Source organism: Macrosteles quadrilineatus, unplaced genomic scaffold (genome assembly GCF_028750875.1).
Source record: "Macrosteles quadrilineatus isolate MER2022 unplaced genomic scaffold, UCM_ALF_1.0 Scaffold_1__1_contigs__length_201487025, whole genome shotgun sequence".
Taxonomy (NCBI): domain Eukaryota; kingdom Metazoa; phylum Arthropoda; class Insecta; order Hemiptera; family Cicadellidae; genus Macrosteles; species Macrosteles quadrilineatus.
In genome coordinates, this window is record NW_026542594.1 from 144,636,097 (window position 1) to 144,657,889 (window position 21,793).

Here is a 21,793-nt window from a genome sequence, read left to right on the forward strand (position 1 = left end):
ATGGCATCTAATTAGCTTCAATCAGCTGACAATATGGGGGTTTTGGTGATTAACATTAAAATTTAGGTACAGACTTGGCAGCCACCCTGTAGATCGGCATTAGGCACTTTTCTGCGGCAACCACTTGACCGTGGGAGGTGGTAGTAGAGGGGTGGTGGAGGACATCTCCCATAGTAGGTTGTAGAGTTGTGGCTCCTCTATTTGTTCTTTATACAGTAATTCTTTGGCTGTTTCGACATGTTGGGTACACACGACATGACACATGGCAGGCTGCAGGCAGGTACAGGTCTGGGGGGGGGGGGGGTACCACGTGCGGTGAGCGGGGTGAGAGGGGGGCTAGACCCAGGTCCGATGTTACAGATAACAGTAGTGTTGAGTGTGTGATAGTAGTGTGCCACTAGTCAGTACAGTAGTTCTAGTCATTGTGATGTGTTCCTCTCACTCTCTCTCTCTCACTTGCTACTCTTTACTTGTGCTACACTGCGGTAATCTTGTGAACGTAACAAACACAAAATCAGGCGAATTATCATAGGTGTGAGTTGGCATTATTTAAACTTACGATTGATTCGTTCATTTGGTTAGTTTACACAAAATTAGGACCAACTCAAGGGCTCGCAAATGTCCATATATCTATCATTTACCTCTTTTAAAGGGTCCATTTTCTCTATTCCCAATTAACATTATTATTAATTTTAATTAATTTTTAAATCATTGTTTCATTAGATGCTAGTTATTGATGGTGAACATTATCCTAATATCAAATTTACCTTGCTCATAGTGTATTTTTCAGTTTTGATAACGATTTAAACACTAATTATTAAGTAGGACTAATATAGAATATTTTTTGTGTATGCTTAACACATATCAGAAAATGAATGGTGGATGTACCATTAAATGTTTTAGACATGTTCACTATATAATTCAAGTTTTTTTCACGTAATATGTTCACAAATTTAAACAATTTACAAAATTTATCTTTAAAAACATTAATTCCTAATACATCAGAGATGATGTAGTCTACCAATATTTTTTAATTGATCGATCTTTGAGTGATATGACCTTATCCCGGTCACTGCGGGCGCGGGCGCTGGCCGGGCCGGCCTGGCTGGTTATTTCTGCATTGGCAGTGCACCCCTGCAATGGGATATTTGTGTCTCAGATGTTGGCAATCCTTGGCACGCTTAATTAGCATCTGATCTGATCTTACACTTCCCCGTTCCGATCTCAATGTCATGATAGATCGCATTCCACAGTTGTCCGTCCCATTGCGGTAAGATAAGGAGACGAACTAAATACTCAAATCGGCCTGTGAAAAGCGCGCTAGCTTAACATGAAAAAAGTCCACGAGCATATTTTTAAACCGAATCCCGGTTTACACTTATTTTTTATGAACTGATTAATTAACTCTGATAATACTGATGATTTAGTAAAATATTTTTTTACGTTTAATACACTAGCAATCCTATATTAAAGTTAAGAATTCAGTTAATAACTTAAATGCCGACCTGGATTCACTATATCTTTTTACTTTCTGTAAGTATGAAGCATATAATCTAATAATGAATCATGTTAATCTAATTAGTAAATAAAATATTTGTCCTAAGACAAAGTGTACTAAACGAATAATTTCTGAAAATATTAACTAAAGAATTAGGTGAAGACGAGCCATAACTCATAATTAAAATATCACCATCTAGTGTGTTTGCAATGTGTTTTTGTTCACTTTGTTCTAAACTAAGATTCAAGTGAATGGCATGTAAATGTGGGCTGTTTCCGCTACTGGTGAATGAACAAATGATAACACATTGTTAAGTATCAATTATGTCTGAATTGGTCTGATAAAACCTCAAGCGTGGAGGGGTCATTCCCACTGTACAAGACGTTCTCTGTGTGAATTACTTTATATTACACATTAATCTCCAATATCCTTCAACTATAACACCATTTTGTAATTAGTTTAACAACAAGTGTGAAATATAATCTTCATTTGAGCATTTCCACAGTAGGTCAGGAGTAACCTGTTACGCCAATAAAAATAGTTTGCTTCTAAAAATAAACCTAATTTGGGACGAGGCTACATCAAACAAAACTTTTTTTGTCCAAAACCGTATTTAATTTAAAAAATTGTAAAAATCAAATCGTAAGATATTTGTCAACCAACTTGAATCAGAAGCTACCTTATCAAATTTGCAAAAAATGTTCTTTTTACAGTTCATGCATATTTTATGAAAGCGTTTAGTAGGGAATTAACAAATGTTCAGCAATATTGGTCATATTTGTGGTTTTGTTTGTGACGTTGAAATGCATGAATGGATGCAAGTTTCTGTCTTTACTGCTTCTCAGAATGCTAATTTACTCTGATTAGGGACTCTTATATTTCATTAATGTTTTAATGGTATGTCATTTTTAGACTCTACTATAACTTTGACATATTGTTCAAATGCAATTGTTTGCAGATCATCTAATTGCGTTCATAGCTAAGGCGAAGCCGACTAGCCGAGCAAGAATTGCGATCAAACCTCAGTATGACTCTTGAGTTTAGTTCTTAATAAAAATAATAATTCACTTGATAGTACCAAATCTATATAGTTATTGAAGGGATTTCTTTTAAATTAGATTTTTATGGTGTTACATTTAACCAGTGGCGGTGTAGGAATTCATGGAAACGGTGTTACCTCTCTGCTTTTCCCAAAGAAACCATATACAGTATTGGTAAGCAACACTTATTTTTCCGTGACCTATTTATTTTTATGGTGAGCGTACCCACACTGAGAAACTTACGACCACACCACTGCATTTAACCAAGAAAAGATTGAGATGATAAATAATATACCACAGATAAAAACTAAAACTCTTTGTACAATTACCTTTTTTCTAAAGTTGGTTAATCAAAATCTGATTTTAAAATCTGTGATGATTTGATACTACTATGTGATGTCACGGTCACACCCTTTTATTACATATTTTTTTCATTCTCAAATCCTGCCTGTAAACATATGCAGCTGCAAAATATTGTTAATCTGCATTCTATCAAAGACACATCATCTTTCAAAATCTCAATAATGTAGAAACATAATTGAATATCAACCCTTAATCACTCTATTTCAAATGAATGTACTCAGTCAAAAAATTAAATCAGGCTTGGAATGATGAACAACTGGAAGCCTTTTAAAATCCTTTTATTAATACCAATTGCAACTCTGAAACCTTTTTGAAATCTAATATTTGATTCATGTAATATCAAATCTATAAAATGTTGTTAACACGGCCTAGTGCAAAATAATGTATGTTTTCACCAGATTCTTTAAATTGTTGTCGTTAAATAAGTTGCTTTAACTCTTTTTATACAACCTTTAGAGGTGGAGGCTAATTTGAAGTCAGAGTGATTATGACACATAAACATTAATAAATTAAAATGTAGAGTAGCGAATAACAAACAAAAACTTAAAACAATCTGTTAAATTCATTAAGGAACAACTTAGCTAAATTCGTCTCCCCCCCCCCCCCCCCCGTGTTCAGCTTTTTTGGTCTTTAGAGTACTTCATTTTAATTTATGTACTAATATTTTTGTTTACTCTTAAATCTAATAAAAATTTTTAATGCATATTCAGTAGCGGTAGTTTTGAGTATTTTACAGTCATTTAATTCCAAAGTAGGTGCAGTTAAAATTTTTGGCATTACATATGTATTCAAACTGTACTCAAGATAAGTGAACCTTTTTTAATAGAGGGATTTTTTAAGGGGTTTGGTCAAAGAATGTGCCAAGTGTCCAGTTAGGCTGTAGGGTATTGTTGGTTTGGTTCTTGGTGTGTAGTGTGTAGTGTGGGTAGGACAGCAGGAAGCTAGTTCACAGGTCAACTCACTGCTTATTGTCTACAGTTGTGCTTGTCACTTCCACACCCAACACCCACTCTTATTTAGCCTCTTCAAAATACTTCAATCAACTACATAATTTATCTTTATTATAACCAAACATACCTTTTATCAACTCAAAATTGTCTAGAAAGAGGTTGCTTGAATTATTTCACCAGTATGTGTTGCATGCGGCTACAATCGCTTTACCCAGATTATTTGTGCCTTCAAAATGAGTGTTTTCCAGTGTAAAACCATTGATGCTCAACTAACTTGCTTGGTGTGTGGAGGTGTCTTTCTGATTTCTTTATTGACTGGCAGAATAATTAGTTTTCAAGAAAATTAACTCCTGTATTTTCCATTAGATTGTTTTAAGTTGTTCATATTGATATCTTTTTTCAAAATTATTGCATCATCCAAATATTACTAAACATCAATCTAGCAATATATCTTTTGACATTGGTTCACTATAAAGATGCACTATTGCCATAAGTGTTCACCTCTACCAAGGGATGAGGCACAAGTGATGTAGGCTGGGGTCAAGTGCTCGCTGCCCTCAATTGCAGGAATGTTCTCAATTGCCTCACCCAGCCCATGCTGCATCTCCATCTTCTCACTTATATGAAAGCTCCCTCCATACTCAACTGAGTGTATTAATATCACTTCAACTAGCTGTGAAATCTGCAACTACCCATGTCAATGAGAAATGTGCATGACTGTGTGTGATTGTCCTGAACCAACACTGCTTGAAAATATTTAATGGGATATTGAACTGCATGTATTACAGAGAGTACCTCTAAACATATAAAAAAAAACTGTCAAATTTTGCATTATTCAATATACTTTTTACTAACATTTTTCATTACATTTTATGAACAATCTTCCTTCAGAGATTTTCTTCTGTGACAAACTTAGTAATAACTAAATAGCTCCCTTTCAGTCAAACAAGCTACTGCTTATATAAAGGACTAATAATGTTATCCTGATGGTGCCCTTACAGTTGTCTGAGGAATTACACTTCCTTCCAACTGTACAATAATAAATAGTCCTGTATATTATAATGGTTACTTCTTTAATCTAACACATTTTAACTTAAAAATGCTTCCCCAACAATGTAAAACTAAGCAGAACTGATCAAGCCTCGATGTAGAGTTTTTAGACAAGTTAAAAGATGGTTAAAATGATAATTAGCAAACTATAACTAATTTTTCAAATACAGTTTTATAAGGAAACACAACACAATAGAATTTGTTACTTTAATCTAACATCACCATAGTTGCCTAAAGACCACAACCAAAGATGAGACCCCAAATGTGGTGAATCTCTCCAAATAAATATGGAATACTAAATACTACCTTTACAAATTATTTTCTTATAAAACGTGAATTAGTAGTCCTAGTGGCCATAATGCATATACAAGTCGGGTGGTAAAATCTTGTCAAGTGCTATTGATTTTATTTGCTTCTATGGTACCTGTAAGGTAAACACACACTTTTCTGATTCAAGTTGGATTGTAAATCAGACACCTTTGGGTTGTTTTAAGTACAGTACAACCATAGATAAAACATACTCCCTTAGTAGATTTCTCATCCTTATGGAACACCTGAAGCCTTGTTAGTTCTGTCTGGTACACTGTTGAGGTCGTGTTTTGTTTACAATTTGTTTCTTGTTATTTCAATAATTTAAAACCTCCTTTAACCCAATAAACGATTTAATCAAAAACAGTAACTCTTTCCCTGGTTATATAACCAAACAGTAAAGCACAAGTCACGAAATTAAAATAATAAAAACAGAATGTTGTCAACACTAGCGATCAGTGTCACCAGACATGAACTAGACACCGAAAAACGAGGGTCAAATTTTACAATGAGATGAGAAGTCTACTTTTGTTGGTTGGTACATTAAATTGCATCTCACTTATTCTCTTAGCGTTTAGTTTACTGTCCAAACTAACATAATCTTTCCAATTAACACCATGCAAGTATGTGAAATGCATCTTTTCCTCATTAAGCTTCATAACCAAATTGTACATTTGTTAATGGCTCTCTATGTTACACGGACTTGTCAATGTTGTTTTAAGTGTTGTGTGCATGTCGATGTTTTGCTTTGGATGTGCAGAACACTAACCTGTAACCGGGAACCTCAACTGAGGTGTTGTACTGTAGGTGAGCGTAACTGATCTATCAAACACTACAACACTATGTACATTGTACACTGTACACGGCCCCGTGGATGGATGTCTCTGAGCCGGGGCCGGGGGCTCCGTACCAGAGGTGGGTTTGCACGGTACGCTCTGTAAATGCACTATCTGGTACGACATCCCTCGGCCCTCTATCTTCACTCTACACCTCCACCTCCGTCTCTATAGATCTCCATCTTCTATCTTGCTTTTAGTCTAAACCATCTGATTGTTAGTGGTTAGGCCTTCTTCTGATTTACGGGTGTTAAAATCACACATTCGAGCTTATAACGCTTTCCAAATCTATCATTTCACGCTTTGCCTTCCTACTTTAAAATGTGAGAAATATCGGTAAAATGAGAAGCCGTGTTCAATTTCTTTGTTCACTTTTAGAATCTTCGAACACAATTCGAAGGCCTGCTCCTGTAAGGTTTATTTTGAAAGTAGGCCTAACTATCCTTGCATGCTATGTGTATTATAATTTATTGACGATTTATACAAAAGCTTGCTGTAATTGAATAGTGATGTGTATAAAAGCGATGTACTTCTTTATTGTAGATAGGTATTTCTATTGGTCAAAAGATCCAAGTTATGTGTTGTATTTTTAGGATGCCAATCAGTTTCTCTGATAACAGTAATATCATTTCAAAGCTTTAAGTGTTGTTTACTGATGTTGTCGGTGTTGCACTCTAAATGTTAAAGCATGACTTCAGTGACACATTTAAATTCTGGATAATTATTGATAACTGTTGCTGTCTTACCCCATGTCCCTTTCGTACAGAGGAAATATATATTAGCTATTTAATATATATAAATATATAAAGGCTTTTATATATTCAAGTTTTTAAAACACCTCGACAAAATTAATACAAAATACGAATGATCTTATATTCTACACATTTGAAAATCAAATTATATCCAGGCCCAATTCATCATCAATAGATTTTAATTACCTTTTCAATTCCAATTTAAAATAAGAATTCACCACCTAAATTAACTCAGCATTCAAAACAATATTTTACTCAATGACAAAGCGTATTTTGATTCCATCAACATTTGTGCTGGAGTTAATGATATCCAATAGGTTCCCATTTACTATTGGATTTTATAATGACCATCTAAATAGATTTAAATCAATTTTCTCATAAGCTAAAATCTGAAGTTGGGAAAATATTATTCACATGATAATACAACCCTTATTTTATGTAATTAGTTTATAAGAGGATATTAATGATATGAAAACTCTTTCCGATAAGTAATAATAATCCAAACTGATGTTTTTTTACATAATGTGGCCTATTTGACTATAATAGTAATTACACCCTTCAGCTCTCTTATGATTTGATTATTATTATAGGCCTACCATCCAAGTTGGTGCCCTTAAAATAATTAATTTACCAACCTCTTTCAATTCTCTTCTAATTAATTTTCAAAAATTTATTTATCTGCTTCATGTAGTATTTTTTTTACTATCATACTTTCCAGGGCAATTATGTACAATCCTAAGACATTTTCCATATTGAGTTCTAAATCTACTCCACTCCTTTTATTACACATTTGATTGATGCAGTATTGACTCTAAACTGCCCCTGATTATTTTTAACGAACTGTATTTTACATTACAGTTTCAGCTGAAGTATTGGAATTAATAAACAATAATTGTAAATTACATGACTATAATTATTAGTAGTAAAATATAAGCTTCAGATTCTTGACATATTAATCAAAGCCAGTTTAGGGTTATCATCCTTTGAAGTATAATTTTAAGATGGGGTAAAATCATTAAAAACATAATAGGTACAAACTTGCATGATTTTCACTTAATCTGTAAAGTCTAGTTTGACATTGAGTAATATTTTTTTATCAACTGAATAGTTGACGACTCATTGTGATTTTTCTGCTTTTAATAAATAAATGGTCGGTTAGTTCTTTAGTATTTATTTAAAAATCTATACTCATTCATCAACTTTAATTTTAAAACTGAATATTTTGTTAACATTTTTAAGTATCTTATAAAATAGAATTATTGTGGTATATGTTATTTTTATTCAGAGATCCAAACATTGACTTCAAATCAGATAGACATTTGAGTTTCACCTTTGACTATCTTCAGTGTCCAATAGTCAATGGTTTCACAGTTATGTTTCACATTGCACTATTTGTCTGAGCTGCAAATCAAATTAAATAAAATTCACCATTTAGGTGATTGAGTCTTAAGAGCTGTAAACCAAGTTTTGTATCATGGATAAGAAAAATATTTTGTGGTAAAACCTGATATCAGTTTAGTTTGATAATATATAGAAATAAGTTAACAACTCTGCACTAGTCAACCAGTAAATATTAGATGAGTACCAATGTTTGCATAATATTAGTTCAAAGACATCTGCTGTCTCTACTAGGATGTTAGTGTTAATGTATGTTACATATGAGAATGTGGTGGTTCCTTTCCTTAAGTAGCAGATAAAAGTGTAGATTCCACTTTATTAAAGAAATATAATGAGATCTAATGTTTATCTTTTTATAATTTATTATATACAACCCTTCTTTTGTATTATCAAAGAAACGAATTCTTTAAATGTAGTGTATGAAATGGTATAATCTAATCTCTTGTGCCAAGGTAGTCCTTTTACTCATAATCACCACTTTTTACATTGTATCCTAGCTAATTTATACATTAATTACCTTCCTCTAAGATAAATCTCAACAGAATGCTGTAAATAAAAGTTACTGTATTACATTTTTTAAATTATTTTATTTGTAGTTGATTTGACTGGGATTTAACCCCAAAGATGGGTTCCAACTTCCACTGAAATCCAAATTTAAAAATAATAATTAATAAGATAAATTTTATATTTTAAATATATTTTTTATGTATTTTATAAATTGGTTATCTTATGTAAGAGTGGTATTTATAATAGTTTAAAGATATAATCAAAGATAGTAGATGTATAGAAAATATTGTCAGCCATTAGGTCTAAGTGTTACTATTTCCTGCAGCTGGGTGTATAATTTTTCATGGATAAATTACAGTCTTATGTATCATTAATTAATAGCCCAGTCCAATGACAATGACATCTAGGTCCAGATCAGTCAACTGTTGAGAACCTAATTGAGAAAGCTATGTTACCTTTGTATTGCTGATAATGTGGATGTTTAGTCAAATGCTGTTGATTTACATATTAACTGAAAGAATCCTATATCAGATTGAAATCATCAGTGGAAATACAGTTTTTGTAGTTGAATAAAGGATAGGCACTATGTATAAATATATGTTTATTTATATGACTTAATCTTTCGAAGATCTAAGATCTGTTAGGACTATTATAATGTCCTAAAGAATTATATTTTTGGCTAGCAAATAGTTTCAATTTACGAGTTTTACTAGGCTTTAAATTTGTGTTAATTTTATTTACTTGTAACTATGAATTTATTGAAAACATTTTTATATGAAATTTAACCACTTACTATGGTAATATTATGAAATAAAATATTTTCTTAATCTGTGATGTTTTGTTTTACCCTTATCCTTTTGAAAAGGAAATTATTTGCTATTTTAGCTTCTTAGTTTAAAATCTTTCTAAAGTGTTTTAGTTATTTAAATTTCAAACAAAAAAATTATTGGGTTTTTATCTGCTTTCTATTTATATTTATAAATGCACGGAGAAGTCAGAGTTAAATAATTTCTTTGAAGTTATGTCTCTCGGTCTGTATATATATGATAGAATTTTTTTTTTCAAAGAATAGTAAGTGTTTTTATTTTTATTTTTTTTTTGGTACGTGTGAAAAATTGTTAAAATAGGGTTTACTCTGAGAGCAGGTAAATATAAACATTGGCGTAATTGTTTCTTATGCTGGGCTATTATACCATCACATTTGAATGGTTTGAATACATAAACCATTGTAAGTGAGCTCCTAGACCAGGGGATAATTGTTTTAAATTCCATTGTAAATCAAACCGAACGGTTACATTCACTACTGAAAGTAGTTCTTTTATTAATTTTTAATTTATATCTGATTATTAATTTTTAACACAGAATCAGATATTAAAAAACTTTAATTAGATTTTTTTTCAAAAGTCAATTCCTGACAATGTGTTATCTTTCCATTTCTAGTTATGTTTACAAGTCATCAGATGCAAATTTTGATTTGGTTATATGCCAACTTTGTTTTGTATATGGTGACTGGAGAGATTAGCTGTTACAAGAGTGATCAAAGCCTAACTAACATTGCTGCAGGAGAGTTTTGTATCGTCAAGTCAGAGGTAGAGACAGAGGAGCAAGTGTAATGATAATGTGTTATCTCATTGTTGTTTGTTAAGCACCTGACAGCAAATATCTCACAATCACCTGCTGCCAGCTAGGCTCTGATAACAGGCTTCCCTCTAGTAGGACCAACTACCTCAGATGTATCAGATATGAAAAAAACTACTTTCACTAAGAGCATTGACTGTATAATTCAGAGATCCTCAGCCATCCCAGTAGGTGTTTCAATAGGAGAATAAGTGGCCCACACAACTCTGTGGTATGGGCTTTGTGTTGTTAATTTGCATAAAATATTTGTTACTGAGTCTAACTTCACATTATAAGGCAATAGGTCAATATAGACAACTATTTTTGGAATGGGACAAAGGAAAAGTAACACAAAAAAAGAAAAAGGCTGATTATAATTTAAGTTTAACAAGCAAACAATATGGTTATGCACAGGAACCTATCAGACACAAGTTAACGTTTGTCTAAAACATTGGGTGTTTTAAAAACAAAACGTTTAATAAAACAGCTGATTAGTTTGTAATAATTATTTTACTTAAGTTTCGCCATTCAACAACTGGTTTCCTGTGTCTTATTAGACAAGAAAGTCGTTTACAAAAAGGGCTCGGTAAAATCGGTATACTTACCAAGGCACTTTTAGAGGGCTCTAAAAAAAGAAAATTATGTTGTGGTTAAGTAGTGTATATTATATGTTGTCGTGTTTTACTTAGCCTGTATTTTTGTCCCTGGTAGTGTGGCCAAAAGTATTGTACTCGACTCACCTGAAAATGTTTTAAAGGTACTCCCATCAAATCTCGCCATCATGCTCACACTGTATACATCTACTGTACTTCCTGGCCTTGTGGATATTTACGTTTTAACAACGGCACAAAGACATATAAATATAGGAAGGAAGGGATTATGCAACTTTCTAGATTTTTTGAGATAAATAACCCTTTGAATTTGATTCAACATACATCCAATTTGATCAATTTGCATATGAGTTATTGGTTAGGCTATAATATTTACAACCGAGGTAATCAGCTATTCGCACGGAGAGGGAGGAGTACTAGTGATTACTAAGTGGTGCCGCTCCATGCATTCATGGTGTGAACTAAAGTTGGTCCATATGAGCAGGATGTCCACTTCAGTGTCCAAAGTCAGCGACATGACATAATATAGCTATCGAACAAAACCTACTAGCTGATAAACATCAAAGTTAATACATTCATTCCAAGTTGAGTTGTGCAGGTAAGGAGTTGTTAGTTATGATAAAAAGACCTCTTTATTACCTTGTTTATGAATGAAAAACCAATTTCCGCCAAGATATGGTCCCACATGTTAGAGACAAACCACAGTCATAGATAAAACATACTCCCTTAGTAGATTTTTCATCCTTATGGAACAGCTGAAGCCAATTTCATTGTTAGTCCTGTACGGTGCACTATAGTTAGAGGTTTTGTTTAAAATTTGTTTCTTGTTATTTCAGTCATTTAAAACCTCCTTTACCCAAATCAAACGATCTAATCATAAAACAAAAACTCCTCCCCTGGTTATATAACCAAACAGTTGAGCACAAATCATGAAATTAACCCTAATATAATAGGAACAAAATTTTGTTGACACTAGCGATCAGTGTCACCGGACATGGAACTAGACCAGAAATACGAGCTTCGAAATTTACAATGGGATGAGAAGTCAACTTGTGTTGGTTAGTCTATGCCACAAACAGATCATCATAAACCTCAATCATTTTTGCTTTGAGCCTAATATTTGACAAATTAGTAATGTTTACAACACTGTAAACTAATTTTCACAGTAAAAATACAAAGGCCACTAAAATAATACTTGTGCAGATTAAATGGTACAATATAATATGTATACTATTCAGTGGTATATCAAAATGTAAAACATATTTTATGTTATTATATTACAGTATTTCATAATCAGTTATTTTGAACAATTTTTTATTTAATACTAGACCTGTCGTGATAACCTATGTACTATAACTGTATTTCAACATGACATTTTTTAAGGATAACGGAATTTTTGGTTTTTAATTTTGGTTAGGATTATCATTGTTTGTACCATCTGACAAAACTAAATTAAGACATATTGTTCTAAAATGTTTAACAATTTCCTACAACAAATTGTAACAAAACCAATTCGAACATTTGTAACACCAGTGGAACAACAACAGTAATAGATCACTTAGTTACATAATGTATGCATTCCATCAAGTGATTTACTTACTCATACCTCTGATGAGTCACTATTTGGTCTATAGTTAAAGGCTTTACCTTTTAGGGAATATAAGCCAATATGTCTTTAAATGATGTCAAAAATGTTCATGATAAACAGTGGTGTAGTCGTAAATTTTCCAGTGGAAACACTCCCTAAGGTTGTGGAAAAATACAAGTCACTTACCAATATACGTTCATTTGAAAACTTTCCATATCTGTTGTGTGCAAAGGTAAGGCTTTTAACACTTGTTTGTTCTCATTTCCCCCTAATTTGGACATGCCAAATCCAATAAAATTATTTTCAATTTTGAAAAATGCCCCAAAAGGGCCCAATTTGGGGGGTAGGGGTGCTTTTTGAGAAATTTTCAAATGTAAACATGGGTTGTGTGATACATCAATTTAAAGGTCTAATCACCCCGATCATTTTGGTGCAAAAAAAGTTTAATTATCTTTAACCGTATTTACAGGGTGGGTCAAAACGTTTTAAAAAAGGACTTTGAAGTTAAGTACCGTATTACCCTAACTACTGAACGGAACAGCGCCAAATTTCTTTCCAAGCTTATTCTTGAGCTACTCTTTAAGATAACTTGTAGTAAGGGCATTTTCCAAGTTATTTTCTAATTTTAAAAAAATCTCAAATTTTAAGAATAAAAGAAAGCTGAAAACTCAAAATTCTTAAATAGTAAGGTATAACAAATTTCATACCACGTGAAAGGTCCTTTTTTAACAAACATTTTACGTATTTAAGTTTTCTTTCTATCTCTTACCGTTTAAAAATTGCAGTAGAAAAACATAATTTTCTATGGTAAAATTGTAACTAGTTTTCTAATAAAACAGCCAAAATTCGTCTCTAGACACATTAAATAGTGCAATAACTGAAGGAAACAATTCATAATTATTTTTAGGCAGATAGGCAAACAAGTCATTACGTTTTACTTTGTGAAAAACAAGGTTTATAGCTGATGAGAAAAACCCAAGCGTGGGCCGCTTTCTGTAGTACCATTGACTAGTCAATGGTAGTACTAATTTCAAAAGTACCATTTCCTGTAGTACCTAATCAAATATGGTAAAAAATAGACTTTATTTTTACTTATTGGTCATAACAAAAGTGTTCCAGGATAACTGCAAAGTGTTTAACAATAGATATCCAGGTATAACCTTGAGTCATATGGCTGTAAATGATTTAGTTAGGAAGTTTTCTGAAACTGGCTCAGTTACCAATGAGAAAAGAACAGGATGAAGGGTCCAAGATGAATTCTGACACACGTAAAAGTAGTCGATCAATTTGTTATGAATCCTACTACATCGTTGAACAAAGTGCAATGTGTTTTATTAGAAAACTAGTTATAATTTTACCATGGAAAATTATGTTTTTCTACTGCAATTTTTAAACGGTAAGAGATAGAAAGAAAACTTAAATACGTAAAATGTTTGTTAAAAAAGGACCTTTCACGTGGTATGAAATTTGTTATACCTTACTATTTAAGAATTTTGAGTTTTCAGCTTTCTTTTATTCTTAAAATTTGAGATTTTTTTAAAATTAGAAAATAACTTGGAAAATGCCCTTACTACAAGTTATCTTAAAGAGTAGCTCAAGAATAAGCTTGGAAAGAAATTTGGCGCTGTTCCGTTCAGTAGTTAGGGTAATACGGTACTTAACTTCAAAGTCCTTTTTTAAAACGTTTTGACCCACCCTGTAAATACGGTTAAAGATAATTAAACTTTTTTTGCACCAAAATGATCGGGGTGATTAGACCTTTAAATTGATGTATCACACAACCCATGTTTACATTTGAAAATTTCTCAAAAAGCACCCCTACCCCCCAAATTGGGCCCTTTTGGGGCATTTTTCAAAATTGAAAATAATTTTATTGGATTTGGCATGTCCAAATTAGGGGGAAATGAGAACAAACAAGTGTTAAAAGCCTTACCTTTGCACACAACAGATATGGAAAGTTTTCAAATGAACACCCTGTATAGGTTCTTTGGAAAATGTAGAGTGGGAACGCCCCAACACTACTGGTCCTAAAGCAGTTAGCACAGACGTCAAGCAATTTTTTAATCTTTGTAGCCCACTAACAATAAAAATAAAAATCAAAATAAGATTTCTTCTACTTTCTAAAGTGGTACTCTACTCAGATGTTTTTTATAAGTGTTATAGGGGTATTTTAAATCCCCAACACCTGGTATTATGGTTTTCTGTTTGTGCCCCCCTAAATCTATGGGTCACATGACTTTAAGGGAAACTGAGTTAACTTTCTTTTTGATGTAAAAGTAAAAAACTGCACTGTTATACTCAAGTTCTGCCATCCTTGATAATTCTGGTCATTGAATAAAAGGTTTGTATTAATTTTAGTGCCTCAGCAGCTCAGCTGTAGACTGGAATTAGAGGAACACTTTCGCCACTAGCACAGAGCTAGCTTCACTAATAGTGTTTCTGATACTGTTAAGCCGTTATTGTATTCTTCTGGTTTACTGTGTATAGGAAATTGAAACTTTGTCCATCAAAGCTGTCACCTAATATTACAGTTGTGTAAGCTTCAGTCCAGTCAAACTAAGACCAATCACCCATTAACCTGGGCAAAATTGCTTCACAAGTGTCAATGAACTCTGTTATGCTGGAGTGGGGGTTACGATTTTTTAATCGTACGATTACAAATCGAATAGTGTGAAAGCAACAGACCCACGATCATCTGCCCGTACGGTTAACACTCGTACGAGCGAAATCGTATAGTGTGAAAGGAGCGTTACCCTTACTAAATGTTAAAAAATACCAAATAACCAATCACTTGGTTACTCAACAAGCACTGGAACTACACCAATGCTGATTGGGAACAGTACATTTTCTACAACAATACATTCTAGAGTACAATTCTTTCATAATATTTTTACAAATGCTGATTATATTCACATTTATTAACGTTTGTTGTGATTACACGGTAGAATAACCATATTTATACCCATAGCAATATGGTGGTGCCCCTTTAACACCATTTAAAATACACATGTTCAGTTCAGAGGCACTCCCACATTGCTAAGGGTTTAAAACAAATGTAATACCGTAAATATTTTGTTGGGATGGACTGCGGACCTAGGAGTGGCCTCTGCTAGCAACCATATGACTACACAAGGCTATTACATACTATACCCGCCTTCACTCCGTCTTCAGCAAGGAGTGAATAAGGTAGATAAGCTTGCAACTTCTACCAGCTTTTTGCAAGCTGGAGGATTGCTAAGGACTCAATTATGTGGGGTTTGTTGCAAGCCTGTATGTTTGCGCCCCTAACTTCCATGTGAGAGAGAGGAGTTGGCGTCCATGTGATCCCAGGCATAAATACCCAACAACATTTGAGAGGTGTGGCCATCTTACCCTAAAAAGCTGTCGAATTTCTTCATTAATCATTGAAAAATGCCATTGGCGTAAAAAAGTGTGGAGCTAGTTTTCTTGCAGTTGTCGCTGTCAAATAAATTTAAAGCTAGTAAACTCTCCCAGTGTAATTTTTAAATTTCCACTTATTGGGAAAACTGGAGGTTTGAGGTTAATCTAAACACTTCTGAGCCTAAACCTTCACAGGTCCAGGTGTTCCTTCTCTACAGTGTCAACTCCATTGGGAGGAATCACAAATTTGAATGCTGAGTCTTGCAAAACATCAAGGAAATTCCTTGCGTAATCAATGCCTGTATAAGGCTGTATAAAATTTTATAACCTGAGAATTATGAAAAATGTCAACTGCCGATATTACAATCAACAAATCTTGCAATAAATCCCATTTATACTCCCTTCACAAAATTTAGGCGGTTTTTAGGTGAAGAAATCTATCCCCTCCAATTAATCCTCCCTTCAAAATAATAGCTCACCAGCTATTACAGGTTTTCCAAAACCTAAACCAGCTGTGACGTATATATGAAACAAAAAGTAGTGAGGGAACTTCCCTTGAACCGCCTAAATTTTGTGAACAAACTATATTGAGTATAATATTTAATATTCAATGTTTTCAAAATAAAATATCATTATTTATTGCCTCACACACAACATAGTTACAAAAATCATGTTACGATTGAAAAATTCTACAGCAATTAAATTACAATGTAATATAATATAACACAAAACAACATGTTTAATCTCCAACTAAATGCTGTGACTCTTCAGTTTCTCCAATGTATACGGTACTTCTTTAATAGCTGTATCGGCTCTTCTAATACAGGTAGGGAAACTTTTCCACCAGAACAACTCATTCCAGCAGGCTCATCTTTCAATTTTAATGTTCTGCTGTGTATACATTCTCTGTTCATTTGATATATTTTTCACATTTATAATATTAGTATTTATGAGGACTGTCTGTTAGTTAATGTCTTCAACAAGCAAACATCGCAAATCGCAACGTAGTAAGCTAGTTAGACTGGACCAAGACAAGTTACGCCATATTCTTTACTTCCTCTACCACTAATCTATTATTTTAGACATTTCCCACATCTAAATATCCTTAAACTGTCAACGCTCCTGCAAAATAAGAATTGCATCTTATGATTAAATGATTCTGGTTAAATAGATCAACCCTATACAAATATACATTGCTTGGTTACAGATGTTTAACAAGGAAAGTGTATTTGAAACAAAAATATGTGCTTAAGTAGTAGAGGGGGGTTTAAGAAGGCTGTACACATTAACACATTTGCATGACATGGCCAGTCCAGAGCATCTATCAGTTTCAACTGACACTGGCGTTTATAAAAGAAATCTTGCTAGCAGATAAGCCTATGAATGTATGAGAGATTGCTAAACTGGTAAAGGACGCCACTAATACTACCATTGACGACAGAAAACCCTACTGTTCTTACACACGACAATTCGCAAGCAAAATATTTTTACTTTTGTTACTGTCTCAATAAAAACTTATTAATATTCAGTCAGTCGTGTACGGCATTCTGCAATCTCCCTAACCACTAATGCACATTTTCCCATCCATAAACTTTTCCACTGTGCGTTGTATAAATTAGGGGACCGGGCAAAATAGTGTAGTGAGGGTAGTAAAAACACAGAAAACACTAATGCACATTTTCCCATCCATAAACTTTTCCACTGTGCGTTGTATAAATTAGGGGACCGGGCAAAATAGTGTAGTGAGGGTAGTAAAAACACAGAAAAGGTCTTAGACATGAACTCCGCTCCCTCTATTGTGACAGGAGTCGGAGTACTTAATTAACGGACAACCCTTGTATGCCATATAAATCTATACAGTACTTGTTGCTATTAGTTTCCAACTTTTAGTTACTCTAAATCTGAATCTGTTCGCCAGGCGAGATCTTTTCTTTAACCGTTCCCGGACGGGTGACGGATATATCCTTCTAAGTCTTTGGCGATAAAGGACGGGTGGCGGATATATCCGCTTATGGTTTTTGATGTTCCGGACGGGAAGCGGATATATCCGCTTATGGTTTTTGATGTTCTGGACGGGAAGCGGATATATCCGCCTTCTCTTCAGACAGACTGGCAGGTGCTTGAGCAGTAACCAGATGTTTTGCCGTACCAAGGCGCCACTTTCCTGCTCTTTCATGGCTGCGCTCTCTCCCACACTCCCCCCCTCTTTCCTTCCCGCGCCTACCCTCTCCCACGCCTCCCCCTCTCCCGCACACCACTCACCTCTCCTACGTTCCCCCCTCGACGTTTCGTGCTCAACACTACGTTGTCTTTATTTATTGTTTACATATTGTTTTTTATTTATTACCTAACGTTGTCATGGTCATAACTTCAAAGGCCAGGTGGCGGATATCCGCTGCTTTTCTACTCATCCCCGGACGGGTAACAGATATAACCGTATAGTTAAAAACGAGTAAAAATTTATTTTGACAAGATGAAGTGTTCCATTGTGTTTATTTTATGTATACTTGTATAACAAAACACAAATAAGGAAAATTAATTTGTTTTTTCCCTATAATTTTTTCCCGTTCTGTGTCACGATTTCGCCCGTCCGGGAAGGGTTTTAAATTTACAACTTTCATACATAATTCAGGGTCATTGTCAATTGTAACTTACACATCTAAAAAAAAATTGTCTGTACAAAGTTCTGATCTAATGCAAAATAAATTAAGACAATGTAGCAACATTAATCTTTACTTGAAAACCAAGAATGTGTGCTGTCATTGGAGTATGCAAGTGAAGGTAGGAGGAATCATTGGATGATTTCAAGAACCTGATTGATTGAGTAGTTGGGACTCAGTGGCAGTGTGGTTAGCTGGTTGTGTGATAAACTCACGGCCACTTCCCACACTGCCCTTGAGACCAGCTTACAACATCAAATGTACCACAAGAATCTTCAGGCACATCAGCTGTCTGCAGGGGTAGTACCACCAGACTCAAGCCTGCCTTCTCTCCAAAAGCATGTATACACCACTGATGTTAATTTTATTGTCCCCGATCATTGTAACACAAAATATAAATACTATAAATGAATTGTGTGTTTACAATTAATTCACCCAAGATGTCCTGTCTGTACCATTTAAAGGTTTAGTGTTGACCATTACTGTTATTTTAATCTAGTTTGTCGAATAGAAAATAAGTTTGCATACATTTTGTTAGTTAGTTCAAACACACTTAAAAACTGTAGATACAAGAATGTGAATTGTCTAATATCTGTTGTACTGTATTGGCCAGGTTGGTAAATCTGAAATAATTAGGTTATTCCTTTATTTTCTTAAAAAAATTAAAATATATAGCCTGCAATAAAGTGAACATGTAGGTGTTGTTTGATTTTTTACTAATATAAAAGTAATCAAGGAGACTTATCCTCTGATGGCAAATGTTTCTTCGTGTGTATAAAGAGTTAGGTATAAGATTTATGTGTTTTACAACAACTAACTATGCCCGTATAACTAATAACTCAACAAAATTGGCTGAAAACTATATCTGACAAGTGCTCCAATCTGGGTGTTGTAGTCTGAAACTACAGTCAATCAGTTGTGATGGTGTGGTTGACTGGTAAGTCTGATAAATGGCCGATTGGTCTAGGGCACTGTCTCTCCAGCTAGGAATCACCATTTGTCTCGGCCAGATCTGCTCGTAAGGAGTTCAGCTATCTGAGACAGAGTCTGGCTGGAGAGGGGCCCACCTAAAGTAAACGGCGGACAGCTTGGGCAGAAGTTTATAGGATGGGTTGCATCTTAGGGCCCATCCTAAGATTGGATCATAATTTGGCGCGTACTAGCCCGACCACGGCTCCGACCGGTTAGATACGGCCAGTTTTACTATTGGCGTAAATGAAACAGCTCACACTGACTGGTTGGACCCTGGTCGGATGACCAAACTCAAGAACTTGGTCGGGCCCGACATTCCGGCTGTGGAAGCCAAAAATATAACACATTGTAATGGTGCAACGTGCACTGCACCGTCTTTATTCCGACCCGACCAGTAGGTGAACTCGTGCTCTGACCGCAACAACGACCCGTCTAGCTAGTGCGTGCCTGCCCTTAAAGCTGGCATTTTGATTTTTACTTATCCTTACTGAGTGTGTACCCACTGAAAACTTGGTTTGAGAGAAATTAGAATTGTGTATCTAGTTTTGTATCATGTATGGTAAGATATTTGGGCCTCACAGGGCTGAAAGGGTCTACTTATCTCAGGTAGACCTGTGTTATCTCCAAGAGAAGTTATAGATGTATGGCATAGCGCGTGAGATGTTCCTCTTAAACTTAGCGAAATACATTAGCATCACAAGACCAATACAATGGTGAGGACTGCCTGCTACTTATATGAGTAGAAGGGGCACGCTCCTATGGTTTACTCTTGATAAACCATGTACCGTGTTGAACAATGTAGTTCAAGCACAATAGCATTGACTAACTTTTTAAATGTTTGTTGCAGTGCGGCGTATGTCTCTTTTGGTGGCCTGTTGATGCGACTACAAGGAGACCCCAACAACTTGCACGGGTTCGAGGTTGACCAGTGTCTCTACCTTCTCATGAAGAAATTAGCATTTTAACTTCACACTCCTGAAAGGAAGACCCTGCTAAGACACTGCCAAGCTATAAATTGAATAAAACAATGTCACAGTAACAACAACAATATACCTGTTGTAGTTTTACTTTAGTATTTTTCTCTCTTTTGTTTCTTCATTGTTTTTTTGTAATGTGTAATAAAATATCTACTGTTTTAAAAATTTGAAAGATTTTGAATCCATTCATAAATAAGAAATGTTTGTCTGATAAAAATATATTAGGGCCTACAAAGTTTTATATTTTTAATTACAGAAAACTGTTGTTTATGCTGAGCAAGTTGTTTGACATTGTACAACAAATATGAATGTACAAATCCTTTGTAAACTGACGATATCTTAACATCTTTTTATATGTAAGAATGATATTTTTAAGAAGGTTTTGTAAAATAAATTGATTTTATAATTTCTTGTATAATTATTTCCTAGTACCGGGAGAACGGCTCGGTACGTTTATTTTGATTGTAAAAGCAATATAAAGGAATTCTTTATAATTAATTTTGGCTTTTATTATTTAAGTTTCAGTGGAATTTCAATTTACTATGCTGAAAATTTTAACTTGGCAATCCAACACATTAATTTATTTAAATCTTACACATATCTTACGTTGTAAATAAATAAAACAAATGTTAAAAAATAAAGAAGTATTTTTTTATATCAGTTCTTATAGTAGGAATTAATATGCTATCACAGGTTGCAGTAGCAATCAGCTACAATAGCATTAATACAGCATAGTACAGTGTATGTAAGGTGTGTGATTTATTTTTTGGTTTGGTACTAAATTAAATCTTTTTTTAAGTATAAGAGAAGATGACATCCCATCTATATGGATCAGGTGTCGCCAATTTTTTACTAAAAAAGAACGTAGTTGTGTAAGCCAGTCACAGAATGCGCTAGTGTCTAAAAGTCTATTTTATACCTTAGTTATTGTTGCTGACCAGGTTGATGGGTTATAACAGTTGTTATAGCTCACCATAAGTCATTCCCTAAGTTTGACTCGGTAAAAAGGTTTGTGTACTTGACAGAATTTAGTAATTTAGATCAGTGCAATCTGTAGGTGGCTCACATCAATTACGACAATTTTGATGAAAAACCTGGCTACAAATTTAACATGGGGATGGAATTTCTATAAGTAAAAACTTCAGCATGAGTATCCTCTCTAAAATACTATCATATAATGGATTAGCTGAAGACAGATAAGTCTGGTTCAAGCGTGTATTGCTTACTATAAAGATTATTGTAATACAATTTACTTTAATACTAATTCAACTGAATACAGCTGTC

At 34.0% G+C, this 21,793-nt stretch overlaps 1 protein-coding gene across 2 annotated transcripts in view; it reads left to right on the top strand.

Moving 5' to 3' along the window:
* Nucleotides 1-20,917, top strand: part of LOC128986349 (DNA-directed RNA polymerases I, II, and III subunit RPABC3) — a 101,740-nt gene extending 80,823 nt beyond the window's left edge. For both annotated transcript variants that reach the window (XM_054406681.1, XM_054406690.1), the window contains exon 4: nt 20,380-20,917. In XM_054406681.1, coding sequence (XP_054262656.1) covers nt 20,380-20,497 — 118 coding nt within the window. In that variant the 3' untranslated portion in view covers nt 20,498-20,917. The remainder of the gene's footprint in view (nt 1-20,379) is intronic.
* The last annotated feature ends 876 nt before the right edge of the window (nt 20,918-21,793 follow it).